Source organism: Schistocerca gregaria, chromosome X (assembly GCF_023897955.1).
Source record: "Schistocerca gregaria isolate iqSchGreg1 chromosome X, iqSchGreg1.2, whole genome shotgun sequence".
NCBI lineage: Eukaryota > Metazoa > Arthropoda > Insecta > Orthoptera > Acrididae > Schistocerca > Schistocerca gregaria.
Window position 1 is genome coordinate 571,373,307 of NC_064931.1, and position 15,882 is coordinate 571,389,188.

Below are 15,882 nucleotides of genomic sequence, written 5' to 3' on the forward strand. Positions count from 1 at the left end.
ATTGAAGCACTGTCTGTGTACTACCTATTTGGGGACCGTCTTAAAGATGTCCTTGAATTCTGGACTTTCCTATAGGAACGACATGATGAACTGCAGTCCTCTTCCAGATATCACCAGATTTTTGTTAATTACTTAAGCGGTGTATTCAAGGTTCATCCCCCCACCCCCACCCCCACCCCACACCCAAACTCCCCGCAGCTCGACTGTAGCGGGTAAGAGAAGTTGATTCTGGTAGACACTGATTTGCATACAGCAATGGACCATTGAACAAGAATGTACTCCGAGAAGACGTGCCCAAGTCCCTGCTGTGGAGAGTTGGAACCGGACAGTTTTTATTTTCTGATGCGCCAGTGGTTGTCGCTATTGCGCTACCGGAAGAGTGTCATCTGTTTGCTTGTATTCTGTTATACACTCCATTCTAATAAAATACAATGCTGTCCTGCTGGTTTCTTTTGTATTGTAATTATGTAGTTTAGGGGAAAAAATGGATAGCTTTGCTGCTTTCGCTACGGAGGAACCCGGGTTCGATTCCCGATACCTCCTCAGACTTTTTCTGAGATAAGGAGTTTGGGTATGGGATTCACTCACCCCTAGTGTGGCCAGATGGGGAGTTCTTTGAATAAAGAAGCAGCGGCATCACCAGGAATCATATATTGGCAGTAACGAATGGTTCAAATGGCTCTAAGCACTATGGGACTTAACATCTGAGGTCATCAGTCCCCTAGACTTGAAACTACTTAAACCTAACTAACATAAGGACATCACACACATCCATGCCCGAGGCAGGATGCGAACCTGCGACCATAGCAGCAGCACGGTTCCGGACTGAAGCGTCTAGAACCAACCGCTTGGCTACAGCGGCCGGCTGGCAATAACGGCTAGAAGGATTGGCGACAAAGTGAACACATGTCCCTATGTCCCACGATCACGGACGGCTCCTCGTACTGCCTTGTAGGTAGCAGTCTGACAGTCGGAACAGGGTAAGGCCTTATCCATGAATGATGTTTACTTAGAACAGAACGTAGATTATTACTTTGTCCTACCAAGAAGTGACGGAAGAATCGGTTAACATGATAAAATGTACCACCACAGCACAATTATCCGTCTCTTACAGTAGACTATTGAAACAAAAATCAAAGTGAACACAACACATTTTGTTCCACAAACATTGCTTGCAACGCAAAATTACGCCGAAGTACGTCATCATAATGTCAAGAGGAACGGACTCACATTTGTTATTCGTACTTTGCGCAGAATTATAGCGTATCACGCTGTTTCTCGTTCTCTTCCGCTCTACACTTAAGACCACGAGGGAACAAGCGAGAGAGCCGAGCGGCATAGCCTTAACAATTGTAACCACATCTATGGCACGAGTTACTAACTTTACATTCGCGCACATGTCTCGTGGCCACATTGTGAGTTCACTCGGAGCTGCGCCGCCTTTGCGTGCTCTACTGTAGCACATGCAACATTTTTTCCGAAGGGAGAACTGACCCTGCATCAGCGCGGTGTGGGACGTACCAGCGTCTCAACACGTCTGGGATCAAATAGCTGCCACGATAAACAAGAAGCATATAAAGCGTATAATATGTACATGTGCACGTACTTTTATATGTGGTACATTAATATGCACACTTTACTGTGTTGGTTGTTTTTCTCTGCATCGAACAGTCTTCCCACAAACTTTACGACCTGATGTTTTCTACTTGGCTATAATGCACCACTAAGCAAAGCCGCACTAAGTGGACAAGGCCTGTCAGTATAGACTGACCGTTTGCGTCGACGAGTCCACGCTTCAACACCTGACCTACTGATCAAGGGAGAATAAGCATTAATGGTTTGCTCTTGCCACATGTACTTGGAGCCACTACCCAACCTAAAACCATGCGACTTGTGATAGCTGTACAGAATAACCTCGCTAATCTGTTCTCTACGGGACCGGGAGCATAAACGGAAGGCAAAAAAGGTCGGATTATCAGAAGAACACTTAAACTGAGCTGTAACACCACAGTACAATACTACTTAAATTTTCAGCTGGAAATACTGTCTGAAATATTGTTCCATGTTGAAACAATAACAAAACTAAAAGGAAACGTTGACATACTATAAACTCTTACACGGAAGTATAGTGTACAGTAATGTCTGTTGTGTAAAATGGCTCTAAGCACTATGGGACTTAACATCTGAGGCCATCAGCCCCTAGACTTAGAACTACTTAAACCTAACTAACCTAAGAACATCACACACATCCATGCCCGAGGCAGGATTCCAACCTGCGACCGAAGCAGCAGCGCGGTTCCGGACTGAAGCGCCTAGAACCGCTCGACCACAGCGGCCGTCTGTACTGTAAAATACATCTGTATTGCACAGTAAGATATTGTTACTATGAATGAAAGTTTAACATGTGTGCATATCTTATTCCAGTACTGAACTGTCACACGCTTGATTTGCACTTGACCATTTAAAACATGAAAAAATCACACGGTAAACAATGTTCTGTTCTTAAGCAGGACGAAAAAAGTCTGTAAGGTTCTTTTGCTTAACAAACGACAACTTTGATTTTGTCGCGATGTTCCGCCATTTCCTTTTTTTTTTTTAATCTTATGGGACTTAACTGCTAAGGTCATCAGTCCATAAGCTTAAAACTACTTAACCTAAATTATCCTAAAGACAAACACACACACCCATGCCCGAGGGAGGACTCGAACCTCCGCCTGGATCAGCAGCACGGTCCATGACTGCACCGCCTAAGACCGCACGGCTAGTCCCGTGCGCCCGTCATTTCCTAATCCACACGATGACTATTATTGTAGACATAGAGATTTGTTCGATATACTGAACTATATCAAATGCAATTTTAGCAACTCTGTGGGACAGGTTAATTTTCTTCGTTGTCGTCATCATCTTTCTCGTTATCATCAGTCGTTCAAGTTACAGCGTCAGTGATTTGGTCGTCAGTTAAACCTGCTTCCGTTCTGCATTCAACGTCAGCTATACTGATACAGTCAGTCACGTGACTGGGCTCAACTGCTGTTGTAAAGACAGTGTCTCATGTTTTTGTTTATTTCGTTCCAAAAATTAGTTTTACAGACTTCAACAAGAAAGAAGTATACTGCCACTAATTTCTAAAACAAGTTACTTCATACTAAAACTGATTGAACTATTGCACCTAGCAACGGTCAGCTGCCAGCTGATCCATATCGCAGACGATGAGTCATCCACGCGTACGTAAACATCGACGTGTATGTAAACAAACACCAGAAATCGGGCGGTGAGACTAAACGGTGAGTCGGACCATCCGAGGTCGGATTAGCGAGGTTCTACTGCAGTTAGTAAGGCACAAAGGAGTGAAAGACATTAGCTGCCAGTTGGCACTGATTTATATCAAATGGGCAAGTTGAAAATTTGTGCCGTTCAGGAATTCGAATTAATGATCATTAGGACAACACAACACCCACTCCCTTAGCAGAAAAAATCTCCAACCCAGCCGGGAAACGAACCCGGCCCTCCTAACATGAAATTCTGTCACGCTGACCACTCAGTTACCTTTTTTCTTTTTTTTAATCTAATTATGTTCTGTACTATTCGTTCTGTTTGTTCGGGGCGGACGTCCCATGACGATTGTTCCAGTTCATCAGTAACCCATTAACTCAGTTTTTTCATCACAGAGAGCAACGAATCCTCTTGTTTTTTACATCTCATTTTGTTCCCTTTTGTTCGTTGCATCTGCTCGGGGCGGTCGTCGTAAGACACCCATTTTTTGTTCGTTGTTGATCAGTGAACTCAGTTTTTTTATTACAGAGGGCAGCTAACCCTCTGACCGAACACGCTGAGCTGCCGTACCGGCGCTTTTTCATTTTGTTCTTTTTCGTTCGTTGCATCTGATCAGGGCTTACGTCGCAAGATACCCTTTTAAGCTCGTTGTTGATCTATTAACTCAGTTTTTTATTACAGAGGGCAGCTATCCCTCTGACCGAACACGCTGAGCTACTGTGCCGGAGTACAGACGCTTTCTCTCAGGGTAGCACGTTTCCACAGAGCTAGGGAAGAGGCATTTACCTCGAAATAGTGTTGTACTTGTGTATACCGTACGAGGTACATTATGTGATGCCGGCCGGTGTGGCCGTGCGGTTCTAGGCGCTTCAGTCTGGAACCGCGTCACCGCTACGGCCGCAGGTTCGAATCCTGCCTCGGGCATGGATGTGTGTGCTGTCCTTAGGTTATTTAGGTTCTACATCTACATCCATACTCCGCAAGCCACCTGACGGTGTGTGGCGGAGGGTACCCTGAGTACCTCTATCGGTTCTCCCTTCTAGTCTTTCGCGATTACTAAATGATCCTGTAACGAAGCGCGCTGCTCTCCGTTGGATCTTCTCTATCTCTTCTATCAACCCTATCTGGTGCGGATCCCACACTGCTGAGCAGTATTCAAGCAGTGGGCGAACAAGCGTATTGTAACCTACTTCCTTTGTTGTCGGATTGCATTTCCTTAGGATTCTAAGTAGTTCTAAGTTCTAGGTGACTGATGACCACAGATGTTAAGTCCCATAGTGCTCAGAGCCATTTGAACCATTTGAACATTATGTGATCAAAAGTATTCGGACACCTGGTTGAAAATGACTTACAAGTTCGTGGCGCCCTCCATCGGTAATGCTGGAATTCAATATGGTGTTGGCCCACCCTTAACCTTGATGACAGCTTCCACTCTCGCTGGCATACGTTCAGTCAGGTTCTGGAAGGTTTCTTGGGGAATTCTTCACGGATTGCTGCACTGAGGTAAGGTATTGATGTCGGTCGGTGACGCCTGGCACGAAGTCGGCGTTCCAAAACATCCCAAAGGTGTTCTGTAGGATTCAGCTCAGGACTCTGTGCAGGCCAGGTCATTACAGGGATGTTATTGTCATGTAACCACTCCGCCACAGGCCGTGCATTATGAATAGGTGCTCAATTGTGTTGAAAGACGCAGTCGCCATCCTCGAATTGCTCTTCAACGGTGTGGAGCAAGAAGGTGCTTAAAACATCAATGTAGGCGTGTGCTGTGATAGTGCCACACAAGCAACAAGGGGTGTAAGCCCCTCCATGAAAAACACGACCACACCATAACACCACCGCCTCCGAATTTTACTGCTGGCACTATACACGCTAGCAGATGACATTCACCAGGTAGGCATTCGCCATACCCACACCTTGCCATCGGATCGCCACATTGAGTACCGTAATTCGTCACTCCAAACAACGTTTTTCCCCTGTTCAATCGTCCAATGTTTACGCTCCTTACACCAAGCGAGGCGTCGTTTGGCATTTACCAGCATGATGTGTGGCTTATGAGCAGCCGCTCGACCATGAAATCCAAATTTTCTCACCTCTCGCCTAACTATCATAGTACTTGCAGTGGATCCTGATGCAGTCTGGAATTCCTGTGTGATGGTCTGGATAGATGTCTCCCTATTACACATTACGGCCCTCTTCAACTGTCGGCGGGCTCTGTCAGTCAACAGACGAGGCCGGCCTGTACACTTTTCTGTTGTACGTGTCCCTTCACGTTTCCACTTCACTATTACATTGGAAACAGTGGACCTAGGGATGTGAAGGAGTGTGGAAATCTCGGGTACAGACGTATGACACAAGTGACACCCAATCACCTGACCACGTTCTAAGTCCGTGAGTTCCACGGAGAGCCCCATTCTGCTGTCTCACGATCTCTAATGTCTACTGAGGTCACTGATATGGAGTACTTGGCAGTATGTGGTAGCACAATGCACCTAATATGAAAAATGTATGTATCTGGGAGTGTCCGGATACTTTTGATCCTATAGTGTGTTAGCATGGAGCACCACAGATATATCCAGAATGAGACTATACACTGAGCCAAAATATTGTAACCGTCTGTTTAATAACATTTTGATCCACATGCCGTGGAACAGCAATTCTGTCCTAAATAGGTTTTCTGAGGTATGTGACGCAAGTCAGGCAATTCCCGTCAATTAATGGCCGGTTGTTAGAGGACTTGGAGCTGACGCCCGATAACGTCGCAATGTGCTCTGTCGGGTTCAGATCAGACGAATTTTCGGGCCAAGACATCAACCTGAGTTCACTATCATCTACTCAGATCACTTAAGCACAATTATGGCCTTCACAACGACATTTAAATGCAGAAAGTTGTGATCGCCTTCCCGGAAGACATTGAGCATGAAGGGATGCAAGTAGTTTGCAGTAATGTTCAGGTAGTCCACAGCTGTTACCGCGTCTTAGATTATTAACACAGGTCCCATGGAAACCCTGCTACATATCGACCATAGCATATTACTGCTCCCAACAGTGTAGTCCAAAACTCTTGTGTCTGCATCAGCAATGTTCTCTATCATCAGATCTGACACAGACCGCCACCTATCTTTCTTAATTGTGCGGAGGTACGGATGCCCAACAGCTTGTCGCTTCCTGGTTTCACCGTCTTTCAATCACTCACGACAGTAGCACGCGGACAGCGGACCAGTTTCGCCGTTTCCGAGATGGTCGCTCCCAGGCGTTGGCCCTTGGTCAAGTTCATAATGTTATTTGATTTCCCCATTTATAGCCCAAAACGTCACTACTATGATTCCCCATTCGCCTCTACTCCGCTTCCGTTCTTTGCTCATTACGTGCCCAAAACGCCACCAGGATACATTTAATCTCACGTTGGTCAGTGGACATAATGAGTTAGCTCATGAATGTATGTGCAGCGGACAATGTAGTAAACTTCCTGTCGGTAGCAAGCATTTTTTTACGTTTTTATTTGCTGAATAACGTCACCTATATTGTTTTTTTAATGAAACTATATGCATTTTCTGTGGCACTGGAAAGATCCTTGGAACTTGACCAATAACTATCAAATAACAAACCCGCAAACAACTGTCCCGCCGTCGTGAGAAGAGGTACCACAAATGTTTACCCAACAGAATCAAATGCAGAATTTAATAAGAAGATGGCCCAAAAACAAGCAACAAATTGACAACCAAATCTTTCTCCTGAGGCAGAAACGATGGGATGGTGCCCAAACAGCCAGAAGCACATTTGGCTGTCTCCCAAACATAAAACAGAGACTGTGAGTAAGGTACATGAAGCCCTCAAGAAGCATGAAATGCTTCTTTATGGGTCATGGCTCTTACAGCATCAACTGGCTTCCAATGGAGCGACGAAGCACTTGTGACTGAGTCTCTTGTGAGGAAGGCAATCCGTAACATACTGTCTAAGAATGTCCGCTGTATTGATGCTGATGCTGATCGACAGCAGCTGAATCACCACAAAACAATATAGGGTTGATCTCTACCGAAACTAGACTTCGCCGGTTTTCGTACACTACGTCAATGACGTAGTAAATGCTAGTGTTACTTGTAACACTGGTAGCATTGGTAGGGAAAGTAACATAAATGAATGTATGAGACAGAAACTTGCAGCCGACGTGCTCCCTTTGCTTTTTTTCTTTGTTTCTTTTCTACATTATTATAACCGCATATCAGTCAGTGTTAGTCCATTGTGTTTTTTATGCTTACAAAATATAAACTGCATTTTATAAGTTACAGAAATTACTTGATAGCGTAACTTCTGCGCTTTTATCGAAGCAAAGCAATTATTTTTGAAGAAAGTACAATTTACATGCTCAAACATTAAAAAGCTATATAATTACTGTTATTTTGTACTCAATGAAACGTTCTTCATCATGATCAAAGGTAAGAGTTTCCTGTTATTATTGATGAGTTCGAAAGCTGTCCATGCATAACAGGAACATGTTATAACCTCGACGAAGTACTGAAACGATGTTCTTGTTTCGCCGCTCTTTTTATTTTACCTTTTTTGAGGAATTCCGTTTTCTAGCGCTACATAATAAATCCGTTTTTTTTTTAATTTTGCTACGACATCCCTCTGTTTCACGTTACAAATCAACAGTTTTCCAATAAAATCTGAATTAAACATTGTCAATTACAATTTTGCTATAAATACTGTATATGTTTAAGTAACAGATAGGAGAATAACTATGTAGGAGGGTGGGCACTTAAAATAGTGGCAACTATTTATTCACAACCGATGCAAAAGAGTTACATGTTTGCACCTGTTACTATCCTTCAAAGTAGTCACTAGAGTTGTGTAGAAACCGTTGCCAGTGTTGTGGAAGGCGTATTATGCCGTTAGCAGAGACTGTTCTGTTGATGGTGCGAATGGAATGGCCTCAAGTTTTGGTGATTCTCGTGTACGACTGTGATGGTGTTATCCTAACGTATTACGTTCTTTCACGGCATACCGTCAATGCACAGTATTACTGTTCGTTTTTGGAACATCGCCTGCGACCAGCTTTGCGAAAGAAGCGACGACACTTTCTGCGCAACCCACCATCATTTTACACGACAATGCGCAAGCTGTGGCTGTTGGTTCGGTCGACCAGGCTGGAAAGCACAGTACCATCCACCATACTCCCCGGACGTAAGTCCTTGTTACTTTGATTTGATTCCGAAGATGAATCCGTGGCATTCGCTTCGGCATTGTTCCAGAGATTCGACAGGCAGAAGACCGCTCCATTCGCACCATCAACAGAACAGGCTTTGCTAACGGTATACTACGCTTTCCACATCGCTGGCAACGGGTTCTGCACAACGCTGGTGACTACTTTGAAGGACAGTAACAGGTGCAAACATGTAACTGTTTTGTATCGGTTGTGAATAAATAGTTGCCGCTATTTAAGTGCCAACCCTCGTAGAACAAAGATGCTCCGTAAGTTATGATGCTCTTCATACAACCTGATTCAGTTTCTAGACGGTTCACCGTTTCCGGTTTCTAGAGCAGTAATAAGACACTGATCCCATACGCATGCAAACTGACTGAAATGAGGTAACGTCCGATCGGTATGCAACACATCTCATGCACAGGTAACGTGGTTACAATCTTAACTGACCGTGGCTACTAGGAAAACTTATGATAGTCCACGGTAGCCTACTGTAGTTTTACAACTCTACAAGAATCGAACTGTCCCCGTAGCTCAACCCTGGGGTGCGTTTCCACTTGCAATTTAATTTCAGTCGCACACTGTGAGGCACCTGTTATCTGTACAGTAGCAGAACAGTCATTGCAAAAAATCCGGAACATGTACACTCTTTTGAAAATGCGCTACTCTTGTTAGCGTGAGACAATACGTGTAACTTACTTTCTGAAGTCACTATGCAAATACTAACATGAAATATAGAAATATGTGAAACAAGTGTCCGTACTGGATATACCACGTTAGGCTCGAACACATGATATTTCAAAAGAACGTAACGCCAAGACAACGGAGGACTTTAAAAAGCGTATACAGAAATTATATGACAAAATAACGAAGCATAATATCGACCATATGATACCTCCAGAATGTTGACACGTCACATTCAGAACCGTCATAAAGAGTAAGATTACTAAGAGTTACAATAAACAGAAGCGTCACTAGCAAATTAATCACAGATAACCTCTACAAATTATTCGACGTTAGCCGGCCGGGTTGGCCGAGCGGTTCTAGACGCTACAGTCTGTAGCCGCGCGACTCCTACGGTCGCAGGTTCGAATGGATGTGTGTGATGTCCTTAGGTTAGTTAGGTTTAAGTAATTCTAAGTTCTAGGGGACTGATGACCTCAGAAGTTAAGTCCCATAGTGCTCAGAGCCATTTGAATTATTCGACGTTAATATGAGAGTAAATTGAAAACTGCTACAGGCGTAGAGAAGTTAGCAAATCAGTGGAAGCTCTCGTGTGAATTTTTACATTTTTAGCATTTATTTTCACTTAATTTACATTAGCTATTCCCTAGTTGCTTGCATCAGGTTGCATAAACACATCCTTACGTAAATTACCATGAGATTATGTTTAGAAATATGTGATATTGCTTCTCTCAATGAAATTATAATAATAACAGTAATAATAATAATAAAAGCACAAAAATATAGCAACGAAAAGTGAAAAACGTGTAGTTAAAAATAGAAAAAAATACAATAACTTGAGACCATCTAATTACGCCTGAAATATAACGTACATAGAAGCTGGCAATTAACTCTAAACTAAAGCTCTACTACTCACGGATTTGTGCCGACCTCGGTAAATTCGAGTCGCAGACTATTGCCTGTATGAGATTTCACTTCCTAAATGAAGCGTGATAGCTCTGTTTGAATCGATACAACTAGATTTGCTATATCCTATGTGGTTTAGCCGCATTTAAATTGTAGGTGAAACATATTATGCTTATACTAAAAACTGAGACGCATATAAATACAGTTAGAAGTAATAACACAAGATACAAAAGAAAAATGGAAACAACTGTTAAATGTACAGACTGAATCACGTAGAAATACTTCTCATTTTTTCCTTTCCCGGTTTCGACGTGGCAGGCATTGTTATATGGGTTTTGGAAATGTTAGAGTGGCGCTACAGTCTGCAACCGCGCGACATCTACGGTCGCAGGTTCTAATCCTGCCTCGGGCATGGCTGTGTTGTGATGTCCTTAGGTTAGTTAGGCTTACGTAGTTCTACGTTCTAGGGGACTGATGACCACAGCAGTTAAGTCCCATAGTGCTCAGAGCCATTTGAACTATTTTTGGCAATGTTAGTGACAGTTGGTGGCTATATGCCCTTCCTGACGCCTGCGTCTAGAGTAAATATCATGTTCAAGTGAAAGAGCGTTTTTTCCAAATATTTACGTAGCGTGTATCTGAGGAAGGACATGAATGTGGGTAACCGTCTAAAAAGGCCCACCAGCCCTCGTCGTTAATCTGCGTAGAGCGTTCGATTCAAAACTGGCTCGTCTCCCCGGATCCAACAAACTGCCCTTTAACGCGCTCGGCTATCCTAGCAGGTGATTACTTAAACCTTCCTACTCTTTTATATCGTGAATGGTTCAAATGGCTCTGAGCACTATGGGACCCAACCTCTGAGGTCATCAGCCCCCTAGAACTTAGAACTACTTAAACTTAACTAACCTAAGGACATCATACACATCCATGCTCGAGGCAGGACTCGAACCCGCGACCGTAGCGGTCGCGCGATTCCAGACTGTAGCGCCTAGAGCCGCTAGGACACCCCCTATCGTGAATGGTCCGAGATATGGTAACAGGGTTTTCGGCAAATGATGATAGACTGAGTGGCATGTAATTTTGTTGCACGGGTAATACTTTCTAGTCTTCTATCAACCGAAATATGGAAACGAATGTGTTTTCTTAATGAGGCGACATAATTTCTAGAGCTCTTGAGAAACGCAAGTGTAGTTACATAACGCTCGTTAATGTTGGCTTTCAAACTTTTCCCAAAAGCATCCGAGAAATGTGCTATAGCCGAAAGACTTACCTGCCGGATGCGGGTACTGCGGTGGAAACTCCGGCAAGTGTGGCTCTCATGCCACGTTCCGTTGTCATATGCAGCATAAGATAGGCGTCCGCTACTAAGACAAAAGTTATTTGCGCTTGACCTACTTTATACGATATACATACAGGGTAAGTTATGAATGCTGTAAATGGAACAATGTGATAACTTCTAGTGTATCAAAAGGTGCTTAGGAAAACTATTTCAAATGCATCTACATCCTTGCACCATCGGTTCAAAAAATTCCGAGACTGATTTTATTCCTGGCGTATAACAGACGTTAGCGCAGAAACTACGGTGCAGCTTGAATTAACAACTGTAAACAATCGATGTACCGTCGACCAGACTTTTGTGATCATGCAGTGTACAGTGGTGGACGTGCGACCATATTGTGTCAACGTTGTTGTATTAAAAGTCGCAATGGAGCACGGAATGAAAATCTCTAAATCAAGTGTTCAGTGCATTCTCCAGAATGTTTTGAAGAAGAGAGAAAATTGTGCGAAGTTTGTGCCTCACACCTTGACTCCTCAACGAAGCAGCGACTAGTGGACCCTTGACGCAGCTTTATTGAAACGCAAAACACGCACAATTATTTTCTGGAAAAAGTCATTTCAGGTGACACAGCTAGGTGTTATCAAAACTAACCTACCACAAAGTGCTGAATGGGTCACTAATGCTTCGTGAAGGCTGAAGAAAGTGCAAATGTGACGCGCGAGTTCAATAACTTCTCAACGAAGTATGTTTCTGACAGTTTCGCAGGTTTATTAAAGATCTTTGACTTGTACTGAAGCGGGGAGAGCTTGTGTATAATATCTGGAGCTCTAAAACCACCATTTTAGCTTTACTCTGTTTTTGTAGAGCAACTCAAAATACAGCCAAAGAGTATCCAGACATTCAAATGGTTCAAATGGCTCTGAGCACTATGGGACTTAACATCTATGGCCATCAGTCCCCTAGAACTTAGAACTACTTAAACCTAACTAACCTAAGGACATCACACAACACCCAGCCATCACGAGGCAGAGAAAATCCCTGACCCCGCCGGGAATCGAACCCGGGAACCTGGGCTATCCAGACATTGCCCTCACCATGGACACTCTAATGAAGTATGGAGCAATAACTCCTTCACCTTGACCAGGAACAGAACAATAAGTAAAAACCCACTAACACACCTATACGCACATGGATTCACACACACACACACACACACACAGGCGCTCGGCTCACGTACATACACACACGTACAAGCTTTAGACTTAATCTAGCTATGTAGCACAGAAAATGTAATCAACACTGTAGGTGCCCCAGCACTGCTCATCCCCATTGTGGCGGCGACCTAAGGTTCACAATCGCTTTTTGTAATAGTTTGTAGCAATATTCGTAACTGAACTTTTAGATTGTAATAACTTGTTCTCACCTAATCGTACCCATTACCTACTTTCTGTGTGATAATCATTGTGACAGCAACTTAAATTGTACCCTTGTACCACAGTCGAGACGAGTAACTCTCAACCAACCACAGGTCCACTAATAATAGCAATAATTCTCTCTACATGTCTACTTCATCTTTTATGTATACATTAAATTTTCTCTACATTTATTCCTACTTATTATATTTCTATTTTATTTTTATTTTATACTAAAACTTTTGAATTGAAACACGTAATATCACGAACATACTAACTCCTTACATACAGAAACTGCAAACAGGACGCAAGCACCTAAAAGATATGAACCAGTTTAAATTTCCTCATATAACGGAATTCCTTCTTTTTATGAATATGTACTTGTGTAATTCCTTATTTTTGTTAAAATTAAGAAAATGGCCAATTGAACTTTTGTAATATATAGGTAATAAATGAAAAAAATAAATTATACTCTTATAACATGTGGCTAAAAATGGTAGATTTAAACAGCCCGCTTTACACAATCAGGACGGAGATCGAAAAGCGCAAAAGAAGGAAAAATATCCACTATGCAGCCTGTTTTTTAAACTGTCCGGAACAGACTTATTGGATTGTTCTACATAGAATAAAAATCCGCCCTCTATTAAACGCCGGCCGGTGTGGCCGAGCGGTTCTAGGCGCTACAGTCTGGAACCGCGTGACCGCTACGGTCGCAGGTCAGAAACCTGCCGCGGGATGGATGTGTGTGATGTCCTTAGGTTAGTTAGGTTTAAGTAGTTTTAAGTTATAGGGGACTGATGAGCTCAGATGTTAAGTCACATAGAGCTCAGAGCCATTTGTACCTCTATTAAACTGGATAGAGAAAGTGAAAATATAAAATTCCTATTATATATTAATTTAAAAACGTACATTTTAATTCTGTAATTTCCTAATTATTTCACTTTCCATCGGAATAAGTGGGACAGAAATGCACATAATATCATCTGATTTTATACTGACGTGTTAAACATAAGATGATATTTAACTGTGTAAGCTGTACGTTATATCCCAAGAAAGTTCCCCAGACAGTAAATTTCGGTGTGAAACGAAAGTGAAATGTTCTATAAATGAATCACGTGACTTCGTCACTTGAAAGATCTTTAACAGTTACAAGTGTGTAGTAAATTGTAAAACGTAAAGAGCCGAATTAGCATCGCATTTCTTGTTAAGGTACGCTTTAGGTGAAATCGGAGCTGAGTTATATGGGGACTTAATCGGAAAGTTTACATTTCAAACCTATTTTTGCGAACTCATTTGTATTCATACTGAATTCATATTTCATACTGAAGCCAGTGGGCGGAGGGGGGGGGGGGGGGGGCTCGTACTTATATCGAGAGCGGACCCATGTTTGCGAAACGTTTTGTTGTACTATTATGGTATACTTTCACTTATGTTAGTATTCATTACTAATCAGTACTGTTCAGAAATGTTGCACTTGGATGCCTCTGGCATCCCAAGCTGCAGATTGTGTCGCTCGAGCCTGAGACTGACTCTGGGTACAGGGTCCTCTCCAACAGCCTGTAAAGAGGAAGGGAGGAAAGGAGGAAGGAAGATCAGGGTTCAGCGTCCCGTCGACATCGATGTCATTACAGACGGCTATGTAGAGAGGGTACATTGTGAAACGGATCGTACCCCTAGTATGCTTCTGTTGTGAAATTTCTTTTTTATTTTTTTTCAGCCTGTTATCTGTATGTTGCACGCGAATTGGCATGAGAAATAATAACTAAAAAAAGTCTACATACCGGGTGATCAAAAAGTCAGTATAAATTTGAAAACTGAATAAATCACGGATTAATGTAGATAGAGAGGTACCAATTGACACACATGCTTGGAATGACGTGGGGTTTTATTAGAACCGAAAAAATAGAAAAGGTTTAAAAGTATCCGACAGATGGCGCTTCATCTGATCAGAATAGCAATAAATAGCATAACAAAGTAAGACAAAGCAAAGATGATGTTCTTTACAGGAAATGCTCACTGTGTCCACCATCATTCCTCAACAATAGCTGTAGTCGAGGAATAATGTTGTGAACAGCACTGTAAAGCATGTCCGGAGCTATGGTGAGGCATTGGCGTCGGATATTGTCTTTCAGCATCCCTAGAGCTGTCGGTCGATCACGATACACTTGCGACTTCAGGTAACCCCGAAGCCAATAATCGCACGGACTGAGGACTGGGGACCTGGGAGGCCAAAGGTGACGAAAGTGGCGGCTGAGCACACGATCATCACCAAACGACTTGCGCAAGAGATCTTTCATACGTCTAGCAATATGGGGTGTTTTTTTTGTTCTAATAAAACCCCATGTCATTCCAAGCATGTGTGTCAATTTTTACCTCTCTATCTACATTATTCCGTGGTTTATTAAGTTATCAAATTTATACTGACTTTTTGATCACCCGGTACTATCATTTGGCCACCTGACGCACAATACCTGTTCATCCCGAATCCAGAATGTACACGCACTATTCTGGCCTACACTACTATACAACAATACACTACACAGCAGCCCTGTTGCGAATGCAGGATGAGAAGAGAGGAAGGAGGCTACCTTGGGCGAGGATCCAGAGCAGCGTGGCGAGCAGCAGCGCGCAGGCAGCGGCCGCCGCGCCGCACAGCGCGCCTCGGCCGCAGCGCATACCGGCTCCAGTGGACGCACGCCGCGCTCTGCCCCCTGGGCTGTTCTCTGCGCTCCGTGCTCCGTGCGCTGCCGAGCGCCACGCCGGACTGCCCGCCGCCACCGCCGCCGCCGCCCCCACTCCGGTATCGTGCGGTTGCGCAGCGCGACGCGTCGCCCACTCACGCTGTAAACCACCTTTCGTGAAACACAATGTTGTTTACCGCCGGCCTCACTCAGGAAACTCTATCGCTAGCATAGTCAGGACCCTCCGTGGCTGATAGCGTCTCTTATTTCCTAACGCCAGTGCATCAGTTGTGAAAAATGCTCCTATCAGAGCACTAAAAAAATGATTATGCTGGTGTTTCTTTCAAAGACTCTGATAGGAAACGGGGTATCAGCTGCCTCATTCTGCCTCCCTCAGCACCTTAAAAAATTTCCCCAAAAATTTTTGCCATGCAAACATATTCTAGA

General features: G+C 43.4%; 1 protein-coding gene across 1 annotated transcript in view; it reads right to left on the reverse strand.

Moving 5' to 3' along the window:
- Positions 1 to 15,518, reverse strand: part of LOC126299097 (relaxin receptor 1) — a 756,631-nt gene extending 741,113 nt beyond the window's left edge. The window contains exon 1 of the mRNA XM_049990771.1: positions 15,343 to 15,518. Coding sequence (XP_049846728.1) covers positions 15,343 to 15,430 — 88 coding nt within the window. The 5' untranslated portion in view covers positions 15,431 to 15,518. The remainder of the gene's footprint in view (positions 1 to 15,342) is intronic.
- Positions 15,519 to 15,882: the final 364 nt, after the last annotated feature.